Below are 26,580 nucleotides of genomic sequence, written 5' to 3'. Positions count from 1 at the left end.
CGCCGGGAGGAGGAGCTTACGCTGCCGCTGCCACCTCCACTTCGTCCCGGCTGGCGCTTGGTCGTCGGTCCTCGCCCGGGCCCAGCCGCTCTGCGCTCCTCATGAGCGGCGGCGGCTGAGGGAGCTTCGCCCCGAGCGGAGGTGAGGTAAGCCCGCGGCAGGCGGCGTTCGTCTGCCTGCCCGAGCCCGGCCTGGGCCTGGGCCTGTGAGCCCGGGGGGACGGCCGCGCCCGGCCCCCAGCCCCCGGCTGTCTGCCAGACCGCAGGGTACGGGCCTGGGCCGCCAGAGCCGCCTGCCCGCCGGCCCGGGGTGCACCCTTCAAAGTCTTCCCCTGACTTCCTTCTTCGCTGAGAAGCTGGTTCCCCTGGGGGCCCCTGTGTCCTCCACCCCCACCTCCATGCAGCCTGCTAGGAATAGAAGGAGTGGGGAGCACGCCTTCCTGAAAGCCACCCCCCCCCAACCCTGGCTGCTCCCGTGCCCCACACTTCATTCTTTCCAGCTAACCACACCGACAGTCTCCCCTTTCCACCCCACCCTATGATCCCTCATTTGTGTCCCCCTCCCCCGAAGGTTAGGCCCCAATTTGTCCCCCTTTCTTCACCCTCTTCCCTCAACCTTCCCAGAAATATCTTGGCAAAGACTAAAAGACAGGACCCCCTATATCCTAAGTCTTTTTCCCTGTATCCTCCAAATAGTCAAGCCCCAGATGCTTTTCCCTCTTCTCCCACCCTCAGAAAAACCTGTCTGTGAATTGGGGAGTACCCCCCATTTTTCTTCTCCATTCCTTCCCATAACCTTCCCTTTACTTTGAAACCTCTGGATTATACTTGGAGAGCCATCCCAACTACCCCTTTTTCCAGACCGATAGGGACAAATCATTTCCACCTAAGCATATGGTCCACACTATTCCCAAACCCTCAAAAAAATAATTCCACTTTGAAACATCTGGGTTTGAATTCAGTTCCATAGTTGAATCCTCGTTTTTATTCTTTACCTCATGTAGAAACACCTGGGCTTTGGACTCAGAAGGAATACAGACAATTGTGTTACTTTTTTACCTCTATTTCAGCCTAAGTTCTGGCAGCCAAACCCCCAATATTTCCCCTTATTGGTCCTTATCTCCCATAAGAAAAGACTATCCTTAAACAACCGTGTGAAGACTAAGAGGGTGGCATTCCTTTTTTTCTTGAAAACTATCCTTTCATTTGCCCTTTTTCGCCATTCCACTTATTTACACGGACAGCCCGACCTTATTCTGACTTATTTTGTTGCCTCTTCCCTAAAAATTCTGTGCACCATTAGGTGTGAATAAGGAGCAGACTTCTCTTTTCTTTAGTGATTCCTCCACAGTATCTTTTTCCCAGGCAACCATGGCCCAATTCACTTCATCTGATCTCTGTACTCAAAATCCTTAATTTTGGGTCAAACTGTAGGATGAACTTCCCCTGTTTTCAGGGATCTCTGCCTTTCTAATTGCATATTTTCCTTCCATCCTTCCCACCCAATCACACTTCTCTCCTTTGGTCACATTCTAGAAATGACTTTCCCCCATTCAGGGGGCACCTCTTCCATCTTTCATTGGGAGAGTTAGGTTTCTGGCCCTTTCACCTGAGGCTAATATGCATTTCAGGGCAGAGGTAATAGTGCTATTCTGTCTCTTCATTTCTTCACCTAGTAGCCTTTAGAGCCTGACCTGAGTTCATACTGAGTTCTCCCATACTCATATATTTTGGTATTTCTTGGAAGTGGCTAGGCCAGCTACTAAATGTTTTTTTTTGTTTTTTTTTTTTTTTGCTCCTCATCCTTCTGATGCTGTTCTAACTTTCCTTCAGATCTCAAAAAACTTAAAACTTTGCCAGGTTCTGACCACCAAATCCCTAAGCCTTTCCTAGATATGTTAGGGGTCACTGATTAAAACCTCAGTTATTATGGAAGAAAAAAACACCTTAATTATCAGTTTATATGTTTTTTGTTTTGCTAGTAAACTTGCAAAGTGGGTGCATATGATGTAATTCCTCTCTCCCACCTCCACCCATCCCTTTTTTCAATGACTGGCCAATTTTAGTATTATTTTTAATGGTTTATTTCCCCTCAGAGCAACCAGAAATTCTGGTAAAACATTTTAAACTGTTAGAATTTGTTCCATCTAAATTATACAGAAATTACAGATTCCAGCATAGTGATTTCTAAGGCTTTCTGATGGAGAAAATACTAGGTTTTTAAAATAGACATTTACCTCATCTCATTAAACTGGTATGTGCTTGATATAGTCAAGTAATGGAAGTTAGTGTTGAGGCCATATCTACAGAAACTGATCCAAGAGGTAGGTGAAATAATTACTTACTGTACAGATTTTCAATACTTCCCTTTGTCAAGCTGAAATCTAATTGAGCTGCAGTAGAGATTTTTTTTTCTCATCTGCAGTATGAGTCTTGATTGCAGAGTATCAGTGCAGCATTTCAAGCTTTGCTACAGAAGGCAAGGCAGTTGAAATTCCAACACAAAGCTGACTTTGACTTGCTCCTTTCAGCTGTGTTTCCTGGTTATCTCATAAGCAAATAAGCTTCTCAGCCCACTAGGGAAACATTCTAGAAAACACCCTTGTGCGCATAGTATGAAAGTTGAAGCAGCAAATTACATCCATAAGACTTTCTAAAGTATACTAGGTTTGTATTTTGGTGTATCTTTTTAACTTGTCTCACATGGTGTATGTCTTGAATCCTGGATGACTTCTGAAACTATTATACCCTGCAGGGATTTAGTTTTCCTCCTGTCACTTAGTATCTTATGAATTTAAAAACACTTTAAAATATTTGTAATTTTGGATATTACCAGTATGGAACACAAAGATAGTTAAGGGCTAGCTTGGCATGAATAATAAACTGAAAGGTAGGAACAGGAAATGAGGGACTACTATATAATTTCCTTAAATTAATTTACTTCAATTATAAATTTATCCTTAACCTTAAAAGTTTTTGCATGATAGCATTCAGTATTATGGCTAAATGTTTGTTTTTAACTTGTTCTAGATATTGTTATTTTAAATAAAAATTCCTTTTAATAGTGATTCTCTCTTTATTTCTTCCTGTCCCCTTACAGGTTCAAATTGCCAAACACAGGTTTTCTTTTCAATTTTGAAGCATTCTGGTTGATCATCTCTTCATCCTTAAGCACCTCCAGATTAAGTTACTAGTTTCAGAACTATGGCAACAGAAGAAAAGAAACCAGAGGCAGAAGCCACAAAAGCACAGTCTACACCTTCTTCATCAACTAATCAGAGCAAGGTGTGTTTCTTAATAGATCTGATGTACTTCCAGGTGAAAATAAGCATGTAAAGATTTCTGTCGAGGTGAGGTTAATCCAGAGGTGAGTGTGCTAGATGTGTTCAGAGAAGCTAAATTTTTAGTATGAACACTTACATGTTGGAAATCTGGTTAATGTTACAAATCAGGGTTTGATTTATTTCCTTGTTGATTATCTAGATGAAATGATGGGGGAGAAAACGTTAATAATATGAATTAAACTTAAAAGTGTTTCATGAATATATTTTTTCTCAGAGTAGGTTATTAAACATTTACCTGAATACCTGTAGTGATCTCTTGGCCACTTAATATATTGTTGAAAATTGTTGTTTCTCTTTTATCATTGTACTAAAATGCTGTCAATATTATTTTTGCACCCTTTTCTAACTTTGCAAAGATCCAAGTTGATTGACCATGATTACTTTCTGATGTATAATTTTGTTCTTTCTAGCCTGCACCTGTAAAGCCAAACTACGCATTAAAGTTCACATTAGCAGGACACACTAAAGCTGTATCTTCAGTAAAATTTAGTCCAAATGGAGAATGGTTAGCAAGTTCTTGTAAGTATAATTCCCAATAAATACTACCTAATTTGATTGTTGAGAAAATTGACATTTGAGGTTTCAGTCAACCCTCCCATATTAATTAAGTTGTTCTTGTCAATATTGCCGAAGGGATAAATGGGAATCCCATTGCTTATAACTTTTTCTTAAGCAGATTTCCTAGTTTAATCACATGTAGCCAGCATTTAAATATTTTCATACAGTCTGAGTTGAAGAGAACTCGGGATAATTTGGTACCCACATCCAAAAAGGAACTCTATAAAATATCTGTAGTTATTGTTAATCTAGACTTGCTTAAAAACGTTAGTGAGGGAAAATCTAATTTGTTTGGAGAAAACCCACTCCACTTTTGGCTAGTTCCATTTAGGAAATTTGTTTCTCATATAGTGCCTAAATCTGTTTCTTTGAAACTGAGCTTTTGGCTTCAGTTTTGCCCTTTGGAACCAAAGAGAACAAGTTTAATCTTTCTTTCATATCATAGTTCTTAAACTATCTTAGGATGTTATATCTGGAGCTTTTTAGGGACCTTGTAGGCCATATAGTCCAACCCTCAAGGGTAAGTGACTTATATGGATTGTAGGTAATGTCAAAGTTATGTAACATCCTCCAAGTCTTAAGTTGAGCATCCCCAGTTTTTTTCAACTAATCCAGTGATATAATTTTAAAGTGCCTTTTAAAAATTTTATCCAGATTTGGATGCAGACCTTCAAAATACAATCCTCTTATATTTTATTGTAGTCTCTTCCTTTGTTCTATGCATTAATAAAAACATAGTGTCCAAGCTAAGATTGTATTCCTTTGCTAAAGTTTGATCCAGGTAGTGCTTCATTGTGTGGAGGTGACTGGGTTCTTGAAAACCATCTGTAGAGCACACACTTTCAGAGGCCTGCCTAACTTAGTTGGGAAGGCTTTCAATATAGACCATAAGACTTCTCTAAGAATCATCTTGGCTAAGGCCAAAAGACTGACTCACTGCTGGATAATTCAGCCATAGCATCTCATGAATACCATTCACTAAGGTAAAGAGTGATTTCTATTTGCATTTCACTGAAATTTTAGCTTCCCAAAGTAAGTCTGAATTAACCTTTTTCAACTGCCATGTTATATTGGTTCATGCAAAACTTAGTCTCCAAAAAACTCCCAGATCTCTTATGTGAACTGTTGTATAGCCCTTTTTTCCTCCATTCTTTACCTTTGTAGTTGAATTTTTTCCCATTCATGTGTACAACTAAATAAAATTAAATTTAACCTTAAAAGATTTGGCTTACTGTTCTATTCTGTTAGAGCTTTTTTGTATCCTGCATCTGTCATTCATTGTGTTAACTTTGCCTCCCAGCCTCCATCAAGCCTTTGACAGGCATGTATCATCATCCTCATTCATTGATAAAAATGGTGAATAATGCTATGGAGAATTCCATTTAGAGATCTCCTTCTAGGTTTACTTGAACTTATTAATAATCACTCTTTTAGTCTGCTTGTTCCTGACCTCTTGTTAATTGGAATGCAGTGAATCATACTTTAATCAAACAAGGGTAATGTTTTTAGAGTACCTCTGAAATAAAAATAAAAAAATCAAATCATATTCTTAGTTTCATACTTGAGATTCATTTCACATTGTATGAAGTGAAAAAACGAAAGCAGTGTTTTGTCCCTCAGTTTTCCCCACAGTCTGTAGTCTAAAAACTCACAGGGGCATTCTTACCTCTTAGGGTATGTGTTGTGTACTCATTGAGAAATGTCAGTTTTCCTTTCAATCTTGTTATTTCAGGTGCAGTTAGAAAAGGTCCCCTCACTGCTTTCCATTAATCTAATAAAGGGATAAATGCAAACTTTTAGCTGTAGTCAGAACACCTTTTATTCTCCTTGGGTAGAATCGTCACTAGACTCTGGAGGTGGGGAGAGTAACCAACTGCTTACCTTGTAAGGTAGCTCTGAGCATCAAAAGAGAATCCTGTGAAAGCCAAAGTTATTACCCATCTTTGATAGACTAACAATAAATATTTTTGTCTTTTAGCTGCAGATAAGCTCATTAAAATTTGGGGAGCATATGATGGAAAATTTGAGAAAACAATATCTGGGCACAAACTGGTAGGCTTTTTAAAATACCTCTTTTGGAGTTTATTATAAAATATAAGTTAATGTTGTACAGTGTAAGCTATAAGGTGCGGCTTATTGGTTTCAGATTTGGAAACTAATTTAAAGCTTTGCTATATATTTCGTCTTTGTCATTTCTTGCAAATATGTCATTTCATTCTTATTTCACCAGTGGTTGCTAATTTTAAACAAAACGACTAAATTGGGTGTCTTGGCAGTACTTCATATATCTAAGAATGTAGCATTTCTTATGTATTAATGCATTGGCTAAGTCTTTTCTCAATGAAGTGCCTAGTGCTTATTTCTTTTTTTATATCTCTTGCCTCTCTTACCTAGGAGTAATCTGCTTTTCTTTTTCTTTTTCTTTTTTTAAGGGAATCTCAGATGTTGCTTGGTCTTCAGACTCCAATCTTCTTGTGTCTGCTTCTGATGATAAAACGCTTAAAATATGGGATGTTAGCTCTGTAAGTAGTTAGTTAGATTTTACATATACCTCCTCCTCCTCTCCCCAATTACTTATTGGCTGTCTATAATTGAAGGATGAACAAGGATTTAATTTTTGTAAGTGGGTGTACTATAGGGCATATCCCTTCTCCCATTTTGAATGAGTAAAATGAAGGATTTCCAAAGGGACCTTTGGTCAACTAGTTCAGCTTTGTGATGCTGTGTAAATCTTTGTTATGAGCTATTTATTCATATAAGTATGAATTTCAAGAGATTCTAGGATATTCTTGACCTTCCAATAAGTTTAGTTCAAATAGTGATATTTTTTTTTTTTTTTAAGATAAGTGCTAGTTCTTTTAAAAAAATAACTTGGTCTCATCTTTTTTTTTTTTTTTTTTTAAGGGGAAGTGTCTGAAAACACTGAAGGGTCACAGTAATTATGTCTTTTGTTGCAACTTTAATCCCCAGTCCAACCTCATCGTTTCAGGCTCTGTAAGTTTTTAATTATGGCAAGTAACTTGTATTATGAACATGTGCAATCAATGTAATAGGACAGTTTCTATTATGCATTAGTATTTAATCACTTAGGAGTTGCGTATGTTTAGGAAATCAGTATTGCCTCTTGTCATTGGCAATATTGCAGAAATCTCCTTCTTGACTGTTTAATGTTTGCTTTTCTCCTTTAGTTTGATGAAAGTGTAAGGATATGGGATGTGAAAACAGGAAAGTGCCTCAAGACTTTACCTGCTCATTCTGACCCAGTTTCAGCTGTAAGTCCTTTTGTGTACATTTATGTATATATTAGCTTTAATTTATTATAGCATAGCCTGGCACAGTGGATAGAAAGGTAGCCTCAGAGATAGGAAGACCTGGATTCTAGTCTTACCGTTTCTGTATTATACACCTTTGTGACCCAAGACAAAGCAATTCACCTGACAGTGTCCTAAGAATTCACTAATACTATAAGATAAAACCTACTGGTCTTCATTAGCAAGAGGGAATTTCCTCCTTGAGAGTTCCTTATGTGAATGAAATCACATATCTTTTTTTAATGAGAAATAGATCATTTATGGAATTGATAGGTAAGTGGTTTTTTTCCTTCTAGGTATTTATTATCTACTTGGAGAACTGAGCATTAAACTATGTAATTCAAATTTTTGTGACTATTGAATAGTCTTTTTATGCCTTGGTTTGCCCATCTATAAAATGGGAACAACAGGAACCCTATTCACAGTATTTGGAGAAACTAAAATAAGATAATGGGGAGGAAAGCATCTAGACTGCAAGGTACTTTTAACCTTGCTTGTGCCATGGTTCTTTTTGATAGTCTGCTAAAACCTATGTGTCCTTTCTTAGATTGTTTTTATTTTTTTTATTTTAAAAAAAGCACATGGTTTATTTTTTTCCTTACCAAGTCTGACACAGAAATCCCACACATACCCTTTCCCAGTCGTTCCACTACTACGTACATAATTGATAATGATAGCTGACATTTTTATATAACTCTATGGTTCATAAAGTATGTCAGACACACCATCTATTTCACTTAGATTGTTTTTAAATACATAAAATACATAGGTTAGAAAGGAAATCTATTATATTCAATTATATTGAAAGTTATCAAAATGTTTTTGTTTGAACAGTTCATAAATTCTAGATTAAGAACCCCCATCCTAGATAATTGGGAAAATTTCAAAGTCCTTAATAAATACAAGAAAGTAGGGTGGATTATTATTAGCCAATGCTAGTGCCATTGAAAAAAATGGAGAGTATATTGTGAGCTAGGGTGATGAGGCATGGACTTCAAGGGATATGTATAGAATTTCATTTAGGCCTTATAGGATGTAAGCTTCAGTCAGAATAGATAGGGAAAAGGGCATGAGCAGATCATGGTGTTGGGAATACTGGCCACTTTGGGAATAAGTGGTTATATAGACCAAGGAGAATGTTAAAAAAGCTTTCTAAGAACACCCTGAGCAATGAGCTTGGGACTAAAGGGATATATGATGTTGACATCTATCATGTTGGACCTAGTTATCTTTGACAAAGACAAGGTTTTTAAATTCCAAAGAGAAACACAATTCAGTTTCACTGCCTTAAATGGAGAAACTAAAACTAAAATAAACATTCTTTTTTATTCCAAGTTGAGAAGGTAATTCAGACCCAATCAGATGGTTTGGTCTAGTCTTTCAGAACACCCCTGGATGTTCTTACTTTATCCCACTAGGAAAATATGGAATGGTAGGATGTCGTAATAGTTATTTGTATACATACCTATATTCCCTGGTAGTTAAAAGGATCAAGACTGCCTGTAGATTTCCTCAATAAATATTTACTGAATCCTAAACTAAATTAGGTATACCCATAAATGCTATCATTATATTTACATGGTGATACAAAGATAAACTAGACAGTCTCTGCCTGTAAGGAAAAAATTTAAATTCTTCTAAAGGCAGTGTGTTTCAGAGTAAATTAATATAAAATAATTTCAAGAAGGCAAGAGCATTAATAACATGTGAGAAGAAAGGGAGGGCAGAATTATTATCAAGGCATCGAGGTGATACATGGATAGAGTGCTGGGCTTGAAGGCCTGAATTCAAATCTAGCCTCAGAGACTTATAGCTGTGTGATTATAGGACTTAACCTCTTTTTGCCTTCGTTTTCTCATTTGTAGAATGGGGATCATAAAAGCACTAATCTCCTGGGGGTATTGTTAAGGATCAAACAAGATAATATTTATAAAATGTTTATGGTTAGCACATAAACACTAAATAAAAGCTAGCTACTCCTATTATTATTATTATTATCATTATTATTAGGAAAGGCTTCATGTAAGAGGTGACACCTGAACTATGCATTGAAGGAATATTGGGATTCTTCAACTTGAAGATGAGGAAGGAGTGCATTTCATGCATGGGGAACCACTCATGCAAAAGCACAGAGAAGGGAGATGGAATATATGGGAAGGGGAATAATATGAAATAAGTCTGGAAAGGTAGGTGAGAACTAGATGACAGAGAACTTTAAATATAAGGCTGAAGACTTTGTATTTTATTTTAAAAGAAATAGCTGGAGCGTCCGGTGGGAAATAGGGCCAAATATTTTAGCAGTATTAATTTGGTAGTAATTTAGAGGATAGGCAAAAAGAGTAGATAGAAGAAGATGAATGAATAGTTGAATGATTATAGGAAGATGAATGTTGAGTAGTTCAGGTGAAAGGTGATGCCTTGAATTAGAGAGTTCAGAAGAGGGAATGATGGAGACAGCATTTGGGTCAATAGGACTTGGCAACTGAATAAATATGAAGATTGACACTGAGGATGACCAAGGCTGTAAATTTTGGTAACTAGAAAGATAGTGGTGTTAGAACAAAAATGGGAGATCAGAAGAAGTGGGTTTGGGGAGTGTGTTGGGTGGAGGTGAAGAAAACAGGTTAAGTTTTCTCCACGAGTTTGAATTACTATGGGACATCCAAATGAAAATATCCTTTAGGGAGCTGGTTATATGGGAGTAGAGTTCAAGAGATGAAGAATGTATATATAAATGTTGAAGTTGACTAAAGATGATAATTGAACCTTTGGTAGCTGGTATGTTTAACAAGAGTGGAGGGAAAGAATCTTGTGGAACATCCTTTGAGGACATGAAGTATGATTTAGCAAAGGAAACTGAAAAGGACAGTCAAGTAGGAGAACCAAGAACTAAGAAGAATGTCCTAAAAGCTAAGGGAGGAAAGACATCCAGAGAGTAGTTTGACAACAGATTGTTCAGTAATGTTCAAAACTGTAAAAAAGAAAAATTTGGGAAGATTGGGCAATGAGTAAGTCATTAAATTCAGCAGATAATTTTGAGAACCATATATTAAAATAAATCATAAATCCCTGATTTCTATTTTTTAAGACTCTTACTTGAATTATGGTTCTGATTCACCTTATATATGAGTGATTTGTATATCAGAAAGTTATCACTGAGTTATCATTTTTAAGAACTATTTTGTTATGACATGTAGTCCAGAAATGGGTGTGATTTGGTTTATTAAAAAGTGTTTGTTTTATCTCTTCCTCAATTGTAGGTTCATTTTAATCGTGATGGATCCTTGATAGTGTCAAGTAGTTATGATGGTCTCTGGTAAGTATGAACTTTGTATTAGCCTTTATCTTAACACAATTTCTTTGCTCATATCAATGGATGATACTTCAAATGTTATTGAAAAATGCAGGTTTGACAAAAAGTGGCATGATTCAATAGAAAGGGTACTAGATTTGGAATTATATGGTGTGGATTTGAGTTTTGACTGCTGCTTATTACTAGTATGACCTTGAGCAAGTAATTCACTTTCATGACTCTTTAATTTCTTTATCCATGATAGGAATTTAGATTATACCCTTAAGTTCCCTTCAAAATCTAAATCCAGGATCCAATATATTGATGAATATGAAATTAAAAAATTCTCCCAACATTAGAGGATGAAGGTTTTTTTTAAGCTTCTTTATTTAAAACATTTAAACATTTTTCTAGCCAATTACATGTAAAGACAACTTTTTAACATTCATTTTTTTAAAATTTTGAGTTCTAAATTTTCTCCCTCCTTCCCACTCTTCCTTATTCCCTCTCACCACTCCCTGAGATGGTATGCAATATGATATAGATTTTACATGAAGTCATGTAAAATATTTTTCCATATTCATTTTGTGGAAGAGATCTCAAACAAAAAGAAGAAAAAGTGAAATATAGAGTATGTTTTGATATGCATTCAGACTCTAGTTCTTTATCTGAGAGCAGATCACATTTTTTTTTTTTTAATCTTGAGTCTTTGGGGTTAGCTTGGATCACTACACTGCTGAGAATAACTTAAGTCATTCATAATTTTTCATCAAAAAATATTGCTGTCACTGTGTATAATGGTTCTCCTCTGTTTACTTTGCACATGTCCAGATTATTCTGAAATCATTCTGCTTGTTATTTCTTGTAGTACAATAGTTTTCCATTATAACTTGTCCAGCCATTCCTCTACTGATGGACAATCCCTCTATTTCCAATTCTTTGCTACTGCCAAAAAAAAAAAAACTGCAATAAAAATTTTTGTAGAAATAGTTCCTTACCCCCCTCCCCCCTTTTTTTTTAATCTCTGGATATAGTGTAAGGATATGCAGTTTTAGAGCCCTTTAGGTATAGTTCTAACTTGCTCTCCAGAATGGTTGGACCAGATCAAACTCTTAGCAGCATTTGGATGGGTTTTAAAGATGAAGATATAAGGAAAAATTACTCAAATCCCTTAGTAACCGGTGGAAAAGAAATCCCTACAACCTTGAGATATCCATTAACATCCACCAGAATCAAAAAATGACCCAAAAGATGAAATCAATCTTATGACAACCGATGCTCCTAATACATTAGTAGAACTTTTGATTAATGCAAACATTGAGACAAATCATAGTGAATGCCTTTTAATATATCAATTCTATTTGCCTAGGATTTTATTCTTAGAATCTTATAAAGGAAAATCAGCAAATGATGAAACAGAATAACAGTCAGTATAGAGAGTCGCATTAATTGGGGAGGTATGAATTGGTCCAAACATTCTGAAAAATAATATATGAGAAAAAGAGTCTACATGAGTGCTATCTTTTGGCCCAATTGACCTATTTTGAGTATGAACCTCATGGAGGTGAATGATAGATCCTATATTTAATAACAAAGTATTTGTGGCATTCTCTTTGGTAGCAAGAAACTAGAAAGAAAATAGGGTTGACCGAACAAATTGTGAATGTAATACTATAAATAATGAAAAAATGGGCTTGGGGAAACATGGGAATAGTTGTACAAAGTGATGCAGAGGGGGCAACTGTGTAGCTCAGTGGACTGAGAGCCAGGCCTAGAGACGGAAGGTCCTAGGTTCAAGTCTGGCCTCAGATACTTCCCAGCTGTGTGACTCTGGGCAAGTCACTTGACCCCCATTGCCTACCCTTACCACTCTTCTGTCTTGGAGCCAATACTATGTATTGGTAAGAAGGCAAGGGTTTAAAAAAAAAGTGATGCAGTTAAAAACAAACCCAGGAGAATAATTTACAAAATGGCTACAGTGTTGAAAAAACATTAATGAAGTCAGGCAGAATGTTAATGAGTAGGCTTGGAGAACATCCCTCCTGGCTGGGGACCATGGACTGTAATGCAGAATCCATTGCCAGGCAGGTTTTCAGTGTTACTTGACTTTGCTTAAGTGTTTTTTCTTTTTGCTAAGGGCAGTTAGGTTGGTGCACTGGTTAGAGACTGGACCTGTAGTCTGGCAGATCAGATTTCAAATGCAGTTTCAGACAAGCAAGTGAATATGATCCAGAGCAAGTCAGTTAACCTCAACCTGAGTTTCCTTATTTGTAAAATGGGGATAATAATAGCACCTATCACCAAGGGTGTTTGTAGGTATATAATGAAATATTTGCAAAGCACTTTGCCAACCTTATATTGCATTATAAATGCCAACTGCTTTTTTTTTTTTTTTTTTTTTAAGGTTCATTTGCAGGAGGTGGGAAAGTTAAGAGGAATTAACTAGAATATAAAGAAAAGGCAACATGCTGAAAAGGGAAAAAGATTTTTTATAAAAATATTCACAGCTGCTTTATAATTGTAGAAAATTAGAGTGAGACTGTTTAATAATCAGAAATGGTTGGCTATGTTAGAGAATGTTATAAAAGAGTTTGGAGCAATTTTTAAAATAAAACTTAGGAAATATGAAAGATTTTTGTGAAGAGGTCAGGGCTGTTTGTACATCTACTTACTAAGTAATTATCAAAGCCAAAGATAGTAGGACTTCATAACTAGAATGGGACAGAACAAATTTTATATTTGGTTACTTGCTTTTAATAATAATTTTAATGCATTAAAAATGAACATAATTTAGTTTTTTGCTCATATTCCAATCCTTAAAATTCACATAATATCAATTTTTCACTTATATTAACACACTATTTTTTTTCCTCCTAAGCCGAATTTGGGATACAGCATCAGGACAATGTTTAAAAACACTTATTGGTAAGTAAACAAGGCTTATTTTTGTTTGTTTGCAAAAATGCTTTTGACTTCTTAGCTCTTCCTAACTTTTTCCTTCACTGACATTTCTTGGGTCTTGGGTTTTGATGCATCTCTTCCCTCTATTTTCCATTCCCTTCCCTAGAGGTTAATTGAGTCTTTAGGTTAAACAAAAAGAAATTATTTTTTTTTTCAAATTGCCTCTTTTTTTTACTATGTCATCTAAAAAAGTTCTCATTAATTCCTCCATCCAGCAGCTGTTCTTCTGAACTCATCCTCTGTATCATTAACATAGCTTATAGTTGACCAGATGATACTCATTTTCAAGTACTCTGCTAGGTTCTAAGAATACAGAGGTGAGAATGACTTGACCTTTGCCCTCTAGGACCTGGCATGGGCCCAAAATCTCTCTAAATTTCTTCCATCTTCTATTGAGTCCCTGTACACCTCTGGTCTTGGAGTGATACTTTTTTTTTTTTAACCCCTACCTTCTGTCTTGGAATCAATACTGTTTATTGGTTCAAAGGCAGAAGAGTGTGGTAAGGGCTAGGCAATGGGGGTTAAGTGACTTGCCCAGGGTCACACAGCTGGGAAGTGTCTGAGGTCAGATCTGAACCTAGGACCTCCCATCTCTAAGCCTGACTCTCAATCAACTGAGCTACCCAGCTGCCCCTTGGAGTGATACTTTTAACAATTTTGTCCATCGAACTAGCATCCCATTTACTTTTTGAGAAGCAATTTTTATTCTCCACTTATTTTTCCCCATTAGGTCAGTGTATTTTCTAACATCACTACCTATGATCTCCTGTCCAAACTTAGTGATTTTTTTTTCTCACCCTTTTCCTTTGTTACTCTTTAATGCTGCTTGTTTGTGACAACATATCACTGTCCTGGTTGTTTCTGTTCTTCTCTTTTCCTCTTCCCATACTATTAATTTTTAGTTGCTCCTGGAACTGTTCTAACCTTGTTTATTTTCTAATATCATCTCTATGTATATAACTTTACATTTGTGTGTTACTCTTGAAAAACATACAATAATGTTCATTATTATATATTATATACATAATACTTTCGTGTAGTTCCTGTATGAAATAACACACATTGATGCACAGTATTGCCTACTGCATCAAATCCTACTGCAGGCTTTTGTAGCACTCATTCTATATCTTTCTCCTTCTCCCTATCCCAACTCTGTTTTAAAGTCTTTGTCAGCTAATATCTTTGGTGGGATGTTAAGAGTTGGGATAAGGCAGAGCCAAAAGAAACTGCCTACTGCAATCATTTTACATCAGCTTGGCTCCAGGGGATTACTATAACAAAAGGATTCTGAAAAGCCCTACTGAACTAGGGTTCAAAGGTTTGAAATGCCAGGTTTCTGTGAGTAAACTTGATGATTGAGTAAATGCTTGCTGAATAAGTAACTCTTGGTCCTGATTCTCCTTTCTAGACAGAAAATAGGAGTAAGTTTCTATCTTACTTTTCTCCTGATGCAATTCTACAAACTAGTCTTTATTTTAGTAATTCATCTACATTTTTGCTCATTCTTAAGTGTTACAATTTTTTTGTTAAAATACTTTAACTATTACATGGAATAACACTTTTCAAGATTTGAACTCAGAACCTCCTGTCTCTAGGCCTGGCTATATCCACTGAGCCATCTAGCTGCCCCACAAATGTATTTCAAAGGATGATGTTTTGGAAGATGTTCTTTCTGCAAATCTCAGATGATATCTTATAACATACTGTTAAAATGCTTCCTGACATCTTAGACTTTAGTGAATCTGGCTTCCTCAGCTTAGTTCTATTGTTTTGATTTGCTCAGATTTCAATAAAGAGCTATTTTAATGTCAAAATTTTGCCTACCAAAAAGCATTTAAAATAAAATTTCTGTTTTTAAAAGCATCTAGTATTTTTTTCCCTTCCATCTCTACCTCACCCTCATTGGAAAAAAAAAAAAAAGTAACACCTTGCAACAAATATCGATTTAAGCAAACAAATGTCCATGTTGGTCATATCCAAGAATATATCTTTTTCTACACATTAGACCATCCCCCTTTACTAGGCAGTAGATAACATTCCACATATCATTTTTCTGGGATTATTTATTAATCATCGTGTTGATCAGTTTCTAGATCTTTCAAAAAAGTCTTCTTGGGTTTCTCTGAAACCTTCCCTTTCATTTCTTATAGCACAATAATCTATCACATTTATCTAACATAATTTGTTTAGCCATTCATCAATTAATGAGCACTCACTTAATTTCTAGTTCTTTGCAATTACAAAAAGAGCTGCTACAAATATTTTTCTGCAGATAAGACCTTTTCCTCTTTGATTTCTTTGGGTATAGGCTTAATAGAAATATTATTGGATCATTTAGTAACTCATTGGACATAGGTCCAAATTGCTTTCCATGATATCTTCACTAATTTATGCCTCCATCACTGTGCTGGTTTAGTTATAATCATCCTAATATTTGTCATTTTAGTCAACAACCTAGTTGTAGATAGAATATTGGACTTGGTGTTAGGAAGATTTGAGTTTAAATACAGTCTCATTCCCTTAAATTACTATGTGAACCTGGGCAAATCACTTAACTTTTCTCTGCCATCTGTAAAATAGAGATAACAGGACATCCCTCATAGGATTGTTGCGAGGCCCAAATTTGTTAATTTAAGTAAAGTACTTTGCAAACTTTTGAGTACTGTAGTACTGTATAAATATTAGTTCTTTTATATATATATGTATGTATGTGTTTATATACATACATATAACATATACTTTTTTATTCAACTTTGTATATCTGGGTAGAACCTTAGAGCTGCTTTAATTTGAATTTCTCTATTTTTTTGATTTGGAACATTTTTTTCATATAGCCATAGATAGCTTGGAATTTCTTCCCTTGAGAACTGCCTAGAAAGGAATATATTTTTTTAATAGTATTGTTTTTATGGATCTGCTCTCTTAGGTGAAATAAGCCCTATTGACAATTGAGTATGAATTTTAAAACCAAGTGTATAGTCTTCAGTCTTTCTCATGTATTTTGTTACTGGATTTGAAAGCTTCTTAAGAATTAGGTATATTTTGTCCTTGCCCCTTGGTTCCATTCAAAGACATTTTACTATCATTGGTACTTGTACCAAGAGATAAAAGGCAGCTGCCCAGGAAATGCTTGTGTTTACATTTTGAGTAGAATGGAATGGAATGGAATAGATAAGATTAAATGAACATTTAACATAGGGCACTGTATTTGAATGCTTCACACCACTTATAGCATATCCCTCAATTCCAAAGATTGATAATTGTGTTAAACCTTCCAGAAAATTGGGTAATGAAATGTGTTTCCCTGTTCCTTGAAGGTGAGTGTATATGGTACCCAGGCACTCTGGACATATTTTCTCACTTTCAAAATAGATTGTTAAGTGAAAGGATGAAATTAGTTTTAAACTATGAGGGATAGTTAGGAACCTTTTAATATTGAATATTGAACATGGTAAGGTTTAGATCTCAGATCTCATGAGGGGAAAACTTGGATGTTGCTGTTCAGAGAATTAGAGGATTAAGTGATCTTATTACACTTAGATTAAGAAGGTAACCTTGAAGTCAGAAACATTTTTCAAATCCCACCTCTGATACATATTAGCTGTGTAACGGTAGCAAGTCACTAAAACTCTTGAAGGCAAATGTGACTTGAAGTTGCTTATCTTTCATAGAGGGAATTTCCAACTTGGGAGTTTGCCACAACAATAGAATCAGAGGTCTTCACTACCACTCTTTCACTCCCCCTCCTTCCCACCTAAAGTAGCTAATATCTAAAGATCTGCCATTTCTTAATTTATACTGTTTTTTCAGCCTTTTGAGTCTATAAGCCAATGCTTGTATCCTTCTCTTAGTATCATACCTAGCATCCTAGATTTAGAGTTAGGGCTTAGAGGCTATTGAGTCCAACTACCCACCTCCTTAATTTAAAGTTGTGACAACTGGGGCTGAGGGTTTAAATCATTTGCTAGGATCACATAATAAGGGTCAGACGTGGGATTTGTACTTACCTATAAATTATTCCCTTATTGCATCAGTCATTTAGTGGTAAAGTGTTAAGTAGACCCAGAACGATTGAGACCAAAATGGAATAATTTGTATGTACACTAAGAAAATGATCCACAGAATTTGAGTGAAAGTCATTCACTACTTTTTTTTCAAGTTTCAATTCTCTTATCAAGAAGCTATAAAAGATTTTGTTTGATGGAGCTATTAATTTTAATAGGATGTTGACAAACCTTTTGTATGGAGCATTGTCCATCACCCTAGAGGTTGGGGTGAAGCAGAATGCCAGGGAGGAGGAGGTGAATATTATTAGGCATTTTCTGTCTTGATTTCTGTTTTGATATCATTTCTAAGACAGAAGAGCAACAGGGCTAGGCAATAGAGTTAAGTGACTTACCTAAGGTCACACAGCTGGGAAGTATTTGAGGCCAGATTTGAACCTAGGACCCTCCTGACTCCAGACCTAGTGCTCTATCCACTGTATTCCTTAGCTGCCACTCTGATCAGCATCCTAAGCTTTGGCACTTTCGAAGTTAAAATGTTGCCAGAACATTTCCAGAAGCTATGAAAAGTAATTTGCTTTAAAACAAATGGAGAGGGGACAACTGGGTAGCTTAGTGGATTGAGAGCCAGGCCTAGAGACAGGAGGTCCTGGGTTCAAATCCAGCCTCAGACACTTCCCAGCTGTGTGACCCTGGGCAAGTCACTTGACCCCCATTGCCTACCCTTACCACTCTTCCACCTATGAGTCAATGCACAGAAGTTAAGAGTTTAAAATTTAAAACAAACAAACAAACAAAAAACAAATGGAGAGTTAGTTTCCAAAAGAATACATAAGTAGGAAATTTAATACTATTTTTTTCTGTTCATGGTAAATGGCTTACTTAGTAGATCAAGGAAATAATTGACATACTCTTCCCCCTCCCCCCCCTTTGGTATTCCTAGGCAAAGTAAGTTCAAATTCTCTTTTTAAAGAGTGTCAAAAAAATCTAATGTTCAGAACTGGTGGTGGTATCTTCTACAGAATTTCTTCCTGTATTTGGATAGTGGCCTAATTTAATAGAAAGTAGACCAAAACAGTTTAAATATCTTAAGATTTTTATTTTTAATACAGATGATGATAATCCTCCTGTATCTTTTGTGAAATTCTCTCCAAATGGTAAATACATTCTTGCTGCAACTCTGGACAAGTAAGTATTTTATTTTCTTTTTTGTTCGTTTGTAAGAAAACATTTACAAAAAGGACTTTCTTTGTACCTATGTTAAGATTCTCACAGTAGTCATATTAGTCAAATGTAAAAATGAGACTATATTATTTTCAAATTTGAGCACTTAAGATATGAGAATTAGGAGAGACCTGGACTCTAGGCCAGATCCTTCATTTCACAGATTGGGAAGCCTAACTGTAAAGAGGCTTGGTAGTCACTTTCATCTTTGAAATAACTTTTAGCACCATTAATTTCTTGGTTGCAAGTGAATGAATAGGGCAAGATTGACAGTATAGCAGAATCACATTGACTGGGAATTAAAAGTTGGTCAGTACCTCCAAGGTAGGAATTTCCTCTTATTCTGCTGCAGGGTGGATTTGATTAGGGCCTGTGATTTGTTTGTTTTGAAATGTACAAGTGGCAACTTGGTTTGAATTTTTGTCCCCACTTGTCTGGAATGATTAAAGTTATGTGCTGAATAGTAATAATTGTGGAGAATTACTTTTCTCATAATATTAGGAAGTTCCTCTGCTCTGAGACCTGGTAGCACAGTGAATAGACCTCCAGGCCTGGAGTTTGGAGGACAACCGAGGTTGAAATCTGACCTCAGATACATCCTAGTTGTATGACCCTGAGCAAATCTCTTAATCCCAATTGCCTAGCCCTTGCTGCTCTTCTGTTTTAGGATTGATATTAAGACAGAAGGTAAGGGTTACTTAAAAACAAGAAATCCTTTCCCCAGCTAATTAGCTATCCAAACCCTTATAGTCATGAATGTTTTAAGTTAGGTTTGGATTACTCATTTTGACAGAATGAGTAAAATAATCAAAACAAGTTCTGCACTCTTGTTTTTAGTCCTTGAGTTCTAATTTTCATTTTTTTTTTTTTTTTATTTTAAACCCATAACTTCTGTGTATTGACTTATAGGTGGAAGATTGGTAAGGGTAGGCAATGGGGGTCAAGTGACTTGCCCAGGGTCACACAGCTGGGAAGTGTCTGAGGCCGGATTTGAACCTAGGACCTCCCGTCTCTAGGCCTGGCTCTCAATCCACTGAGCTACCCAGCTGCCCTTGAGTTCTAATTTTAAAGTGAAAAGTAAAATTCAAATATGGGTACTCATATTTCAGTAGAAAATCTTTTGAGGAGACCAGCATTAGAACCAAATTAGTTGAAGACACTGACCTGAAATCAAAATTGATTCATTACTTTCTCTTTATCTCTAGCACTCTTAAGCTATGGGACTACAGCAAAGGGAAGGTAAGCACTTGTTTAAATTGGATGAATTATTTTTTAATTAAATTTTTTTCTCAATCAGATGAAACAATTTTTGATGATTGTTTTGTGACAATTTTCTATTCAAATTCTTGCTTTCCTTCCCTCTTTTATCTCCCTCCCTGAGGCAGAAAATAGTCTGACATAGGTTATACCAATGCTTTCATGCAATGTATTTTCATATTCCCCATGTTGTGACTAAAGATACAATCACATATATAATCAAAAACGCTTGAAGGAAATAAAGTGAAAAAGAGCAATCAGATCCCCACAGTTCCTTCTTTTGGCTGTGGAAAGCTTTTTAAAAAAATTATGAGTCCCTTGGGGTTATCTTCAAACCATTTTTTGCTGATAATAGTTTAGTCTTTCACAGTTGATCAACCTACAATATTTGTATCACTCTGTACACTGTTCTCCTGGTTTTGCTCACTTCACTTTGCTTCAGTTCATTTAAGTCTTCTCTTATCTCTTTGGGATACAGACCCAGGAGTGGTATTGCTGGATCAAAGAGTCTGCATAGTTTTGTGGCTCTTTAAGCCTGGTTCCATATTACTCCCCAGAATGACTATACCACTTCACAGATCTACCAGCAGTATATGTGCCCCAGTTTTCCCATATCTCCTCCCAATATTTATCATTTTCCTTTTTAATCATATAGGCCACTCTGATAGGTATGAGGTGGTATAAATTAGGTGAATCATAGAGACAATAAAAGTATTATTCCATCAGGTTTTCTGCTTTGGATATTGATTATCTGATAATAGTGCCACAAATTAAAAGGGAAAATCTTAGTGGAAGCTAGGCACTTCATGGACTTGATCACACTGCCTAAAAATTGAACTTCAGATTGACACTTAAATATAAAAATTGTAAGAAATCAGAAACATTTATATAATAAGATATTTCAGGCATCTGCAGACTCATTTGTATGGGTACTCTCCGCCATTGTGTATTGGAATCCTTCTGACTTAGATGGTCTTTGATAGTTTCACACTAGCATAACTTGAAAACTCAAGGCCACTTTTTATTTCTGAGGAGGATTTTGGTGGAGGACACATTTACATGGTAATAAAATACAAAGTTTCAAGTTTAGGAGTAATAAAAAAGTGGTCCTTATCTCTAAGCTTTTAGAATGCTTAGATGTTGAAACACTGCTAGGATTAGACTACTTTAGTAGCTGATTTAAGCAGGATAAAAGTGTGAATGAAAAATGCACTGGAAAAATACAAAATGACTAGAATTGTTCCCATCACATCAACAAAATGTTGACTAAAGTTTAAATTACCATGAAAATGAAGAATTGCCAACTCTACTTTTCTACCTATTTACTGATCCCTAATAGAGAACAAAGATCTTTCATTGGAACTGTACAGAAATAAGATGACAACTATAAATGACTTTGTGAAACTTAAAGCATTTTTTAAATGCCAGCTGCTGCTTCTGTTACTTTTAAGAAGCCCTTCTAAAGGTTGGGGGTGGCAGAGGTGCATTGTATGACTCATGAGACGTTTGTATTTCTAGCACTTAACACAATACCTGGCATGTAGTAAGTGCCTAATAAATGTTTGTTGATTTCACTAAATGGTTCATATAGGAAAGAATAGGAGTCTATTAACATGGATAGACTGATTTAGAAAGATATGGCAGACATCCCAATTATTTTAGACAAATGGAACTATGGCAATAATGATCTTTGACTTTATACTTGGTATCTAGAATTGATTGATACAAATGAAATTAAGAATAAAATGACTGACTTATAGGGGTTCTGGGGTGACATACTATGTTTTCCTTAAGTCTGAGAATAACTTTCATTTTTTTTAGTGCCTGAAGACATACACTGGTCACAAGAATGAAAAATACTGCATTTTTGCTAATTTTTCAGTCACCGGTGGAAAGGTATGTTTCATGTGGCTACTTTTATGGTCCTTGGGCCTTTGAAAGATGGGTGAGAAATAAAAAGTAAATTAATGATAAGAGAAAGCTTAGATCTTTGTAAAACATGTAACTTGATTTATGCAAAATATCTGTTCTGTAATAGATTTATTTTCCATGAATCAAGCATTTGAAGGTCTTCCATGTACCTGGCCCCAGGGAGAGAAAAACAAACAAAAAATTCCTGCTTTTAAGGAACTTATTTTCTACCAAGAGATTTGGAAGTATATTAAAAATGAAAGGGAGACTATTTTCTGCCATGCAGGAACTAAATAATCCAAAAGAAAGTAAATATATCTAAAGTCTGCCCAGATAACTTTGAATTTACCAATAATTAACCAATACACCATAAGCCTGCCAGAAGAATGCAATTCTGAAACTTTGTATATTGCAAAAATATGAAATGATTCTTCAAAGATGGGCTCGATAATTGACTACTTTAACTTGGGGAAGTACATAACTTCTTTCCACATTAATGTTTCTAACCCTACCTCCTTGTATCACATAGTGGATTGTGTCTGGGTCAGAAGATAACCTGGTTTACATTTGGAACCTTCAGACAAAAGAGATTGTACAGAAATTACAAGGCCATACAGGTGAGGAAAAAACTCTTTTACTGATGCAGGTTTCTTAAACTATCAATTTGAATCTTTTATCTGTTTTGAACTGTGTGACAGCTATGTACCTGCCTTGTTAACACAAAAATGGTGCTTGTCTGTAGTTCCTCTTTTTGCTCTTTCTGCACCATTAAAGGCATCAGACAAGCATTCTCTTCCCTCTACCTTTGGCCAGGCCATATGCAGTGTTCTCTGTGTGTGCATATGAAGGTCTATTCTGAACTACAGTTAGCTTAGTGTTCCATCTCAGAGTATCTTTTTAGTCTCACAACATGTTGGTACCTTCATATACAGGTCTAACCTAGCAGATCTCTGGTTAAATTTTTTTTTTAAACTCTTACCTTCTGTCTTGGAATTAATACTATGTATTGATTCCAAGGTAGAAGAGCAATAAGGGCTAGGCAGTGGGGGTTAAGTGACTTGCCCAGGGTCACACAACTGGGAAGTATCTGAGGTCAGATTTGTACCCAGGACCTCCTTGTCTCTAGAGCTGACTCTCCATCCACTGAGCCACCCAGTTGCCCTCCTCTGATTAATTCTTGAACAGAATTTATCCACTTTAATTTGTCCCACTCATGATATTCCCTTCTCCATAAACATCTTTCTATAAAGTCTAGTTTAGCTTCTACATGTAACATTCTCTGACACTCTACTCTACCCCATGCCAATTTCTTCTCTTAATTCCTGTTATACTTTGTTATTACCACACAGTTGTGTACCTGGTTCGTCTTTCTAATATATTTATGTCCTTTGTTCTATGAGGCATCATATCTTTATATTCTAATACTACATAGGACAGTGTTATCTACAAAAGTGCTTAATTGCTTCCCAGTTAATTTACAGGTGAGTTTAAATTTGTAAAACAAGTCAAGATTCAGGTTCAGCTTGCTGCTTTTATCATTGATATTCCTTTAGTACTTGCTCATCTGACATTATATTTAAGTTTTTGATACATTGTTCCTTTGGGTATTCATGTTTCATATATTTTACATACAGAGACTCTATAATTGATTGCTCTTCTCATATCCTAACAACTCACATGATGTTCTCATTCCTTTTATTTTTGGAGACATTGGAACAAAAGGGGGTTTGTGAATGCTTGTACTGTAGATCTTGCTTCCTTTTAAACACAGAGAATTAAAAGCTAAGTCCCTTTTGAAATTTTTGTTTTTAAGCTCTATCATTTGCCTGAAGAAATTCCTGACCTCTAAGATTGAATTGAATATATATCATATTTTTTCACTTTTAGCTCTGTTTATACGTGAGGATAGTATTAGGTTCAGCTGACTGCTTAGCTCTTCCTCTTCCCCTCACCCCCTTTAGTCTTCTCTCAAAATCAGATAACTTAATTAGAGCCAAAGTACCAAAGATTTGACTGTCAATTCTTCAAGTGTGTCCTTTGGTTTTGAAGGAGAGTGAGATGGCTATAAACTGATGGTTGCAGGATTCACTTCTTTTGCTAGGGGACAACTTAGAGGCACATTTCCAGATTGTTAGCCAATCAGTAGTGAGGACCATACATGAACAGCTTGCACACAATGGAGTTGTCTTTTTTTTTTTTTTTCCAGATGTTGTGATTTCAACAGCTTGTCACCCTACAGAAAACATCATTGCATCAGCTGCATTAGAAAATGACAAAACGATTAAACTCTGGAAAAGTGACTGTTAAGCCCTTTTGATATGTTAGAGACTGTATCAAAAAGTAGATCCTATGAGGCAGGAAACTAAAATATTTGAGAATGGTTTCTTGGCCTAACGGAAAATCCCCTTTTTTCTTCCCTGAAATGGGTAGGCGGTGAGAAGAGGCAGCATCTGCCTTATTTGACAAATGAATCCTTTTCTTATTTTTTTGTTAAGGGGAAAAAATTTGCTTGTATTACTAGAAGGTCCCAAAAGATTTTGGTGATGCTTCTTGCCTACTCTCCCGATGCTGTCAAAGGAAGAGTTTCAATCTATATTGTGTATAAATCGAGTCAGCAAAAACCTGAATTTTTAATTTTTTATTACAGAAGGATAAATTTCATTTCATCATGAATTTTTCCTCAACTAAATGTTCTGTAATTTTTTTAAAGATATCACTTACCCACTTCTAACTCTGTGACCAAATACAGCCATGTAAGTTTTTGGCTTTCTATCCCCCAGTTTTCACTGACCTTGTAGTGAAATATCTTTTAATCTTCTGTATAGTTTTACCTCTTGCTATGTATGTTTAATAGATACTATTATATCACAAGTTGTCTACTCCCCTCCCTCCCTCACAAAACCATTAATTCCTGCTTGTAGAAGTTTGCAGCACATTTTGAAGTCTTTCTGGGGAAAACAAAACAAAACTCAGAGCATTGTAAAGTTTTTTCAACGTAAAGACAATTTTGTATCTTTAAAGTTCATAGTATGGAACTGTTAATGGCATGACTGTATACTTCAGCCTCAATATTTTCCCGTTTGTCACACTATTGTTTACACATCTGACAGTACCATGTGCTGTAATAAAAAGGTGGGATTTTGTGTACATGTGTGGCAGCCGTGTGCTAATATGCAGTGTTTGTGTCTGTTTAGTTTCTTGCATTCACAAGTGGCAGAAAACTCTTGACAAGACATAATTGCCCTAGTGGTTTATTCAGTCTCATTATTCTGGATTTATGTGACATGTAGCCATAAATTTGTCTTTGAAGGGAATGTTTCAAGCTCTATTTTATACTTGTGAAATAATGAAAAGGATACTACATCTCAGTGGAATAGACAGGGAAAGAAGCCACACCTCAACTGTGAGAAGCAATAGCATATCAATCGCCAAAATGACTCCCACTAAAGATCAAATTAGTGGTCATCTGTAGAGCTGATTGTGACAGACACAGCTACAATTGTCTGTCCTGTCACGCTCAGTCTCTCAATATTGGCCTCCTGATTCCTTTCCTAAAACAGAAAGGTCTCTTTGAGGTCATCTATTGGCTTTTTCCAATTAAAAAAAATGTTTAAGATCTTGGGAGGTCCACTCAGTTTCTCTTTAAGGAAAGTAAGCTTATAAGCATGAAGTACCCAGGTTTCCCTGTTTGGGCACTTCTCTGTCATCTAGAATGTTCAGTGGCGTGATACCTTTCAGGAAGGCACAAAGCGTTAAGTCCAGACTTCTCATATTGAAGACAGAAATGTAGTTGGAACTCTGAATAATGCGGCTATTGAGTTTTTTTCTAGCCCAAGTTGGATTTTTAACTTCCTTTACCCTTGTGAGCCTGGAAGGCTTTCTTAGTCATTTTCTATTGAACTCTAGAACTGGTTAATGATTCACCTGGGAAGAGAGTCTGGCGTGGATGCTTAGGGGAAATTAGGGTCTAGGGAACGAGCTGTAAGAACGGGATTTTGTAGTGCTTGTGAAGAACAGTGACCATCTCCTGGTGTTCATCAAATTTTCATTGAATCCGGAGGGCAGGGTGGGGGCGGGGGGCAGGGATCGAGAGCATTTTAGCCTAGAGGATTAGGTCGGGTTTTTTAGTTTGTGTCTTGCTTTCCACCTTGTTCGAAACCTGAATGAGATGTATTACCCCATGGAATGCCACAAGCCATTTTATCAATATGCACCTCTATAGACAGTGTTAGTGTGATTGCATGCTGCTAAAGAGACTGATGCTAGTTTCCTATAGGAAAAGTCAATGTTCTGTTTCTGTTAAAACTGCCAGAATGAAGCCATGAGCTTGTTTGGAATTGGTGCTAATACTACACACTATGACTCGATCGGATAAAGCCGTGTAGCCTCTCCTGTGGACTAGGCTCTGAAGGTAGCTCTAGCTAATAACTGGGCAACCGAACTAACTGTAAAATACAATAATTGTCTAAAATATCTTCCGCTGTTTGGCTGCCGTTATTGGGTAGAACAGCCATGAAAGGCCCTTGGGAAGACGCTTCTGACAGCTCTTGCCATTCCTGAGCCGTGCGTGTCCACTACGTGTAGCGCTGTCGCCTGCTAGCTTGGCTGCTCATTCAGTAAAGGCGCGCCTGCTGGTCAGAAAAATGACTGAAATGCAAAAACAGGAGGCTCCGCTTTTGTGAGTCAACTTGAACTAAGCCAATGTCAGCTTTGATTCTC

General features: G+C 36.3%; 1 protein-coding gene across 3 annotated transcripts; it reads left to right on the top strand.

Annotated features, from left to right (window-relative positions):
• Positions 1-24,993, top strand: WDR5 (WD repeat domain 5). 3 transcript variants are annotated; one of them, XM_044661283.1, is made up of 14 exons: positions 1-141; positions 3,100-3,284; positions 3,754-3,862; positions 5,880-5,953; positions 6,334-6,423; positions 6,806-6,895; positions 7,090-7,173; positions 10,473-10,528; positions 13,383-13,429; positions 18,582-18,657; positions 19,899-19,932; positions 21,772-21,846; positions 22,391-22,478; positions 24,068-24,993. In XM_044661283.1, exons 2-14 carry the CDS (start codon positions 3,204-3,206, stop codon positions 24,166-24,168), a joined length of 1,005 nt encoding a protein of 334 aa, XP_044517218.1. In that variant the 5' UTR covers positions 1-141; positions 3,100-3,203; the 3' UTR covers positions 24,169-24,993. The 3 variants fall into 3 exon arrangements, with proteins under 3 accessions (XP_044517218.1, XP_044517219.1, XP_044517217.1); XM_044661284.1 differs by having other exon boundaries at positions 1-146; positions 7,090-7,170; XM_044661282.1 differs by having other exon boundaries at positions 1-146.
• Positions 24,994-26,580: the final 1,587 nt, after the last annotated feature.

This window comes from Gracilinanus agilis, chromosome 2 (assembly GCF_016433145.1).
Source record: "Gracilinanus agilis isolate LMUSP501 chromosome 2, AgileGrace, whole genome shotgun sequence".
NCBI lineage: Eukaryota > Metazoa > Chordata > Mammalia > Didelphimorphia > Didelphidae > Gracilinanus > Gracilinanus agilis.
This window is presented reverse-complemented; position numbering and strand designations above follow the sequence as displayed.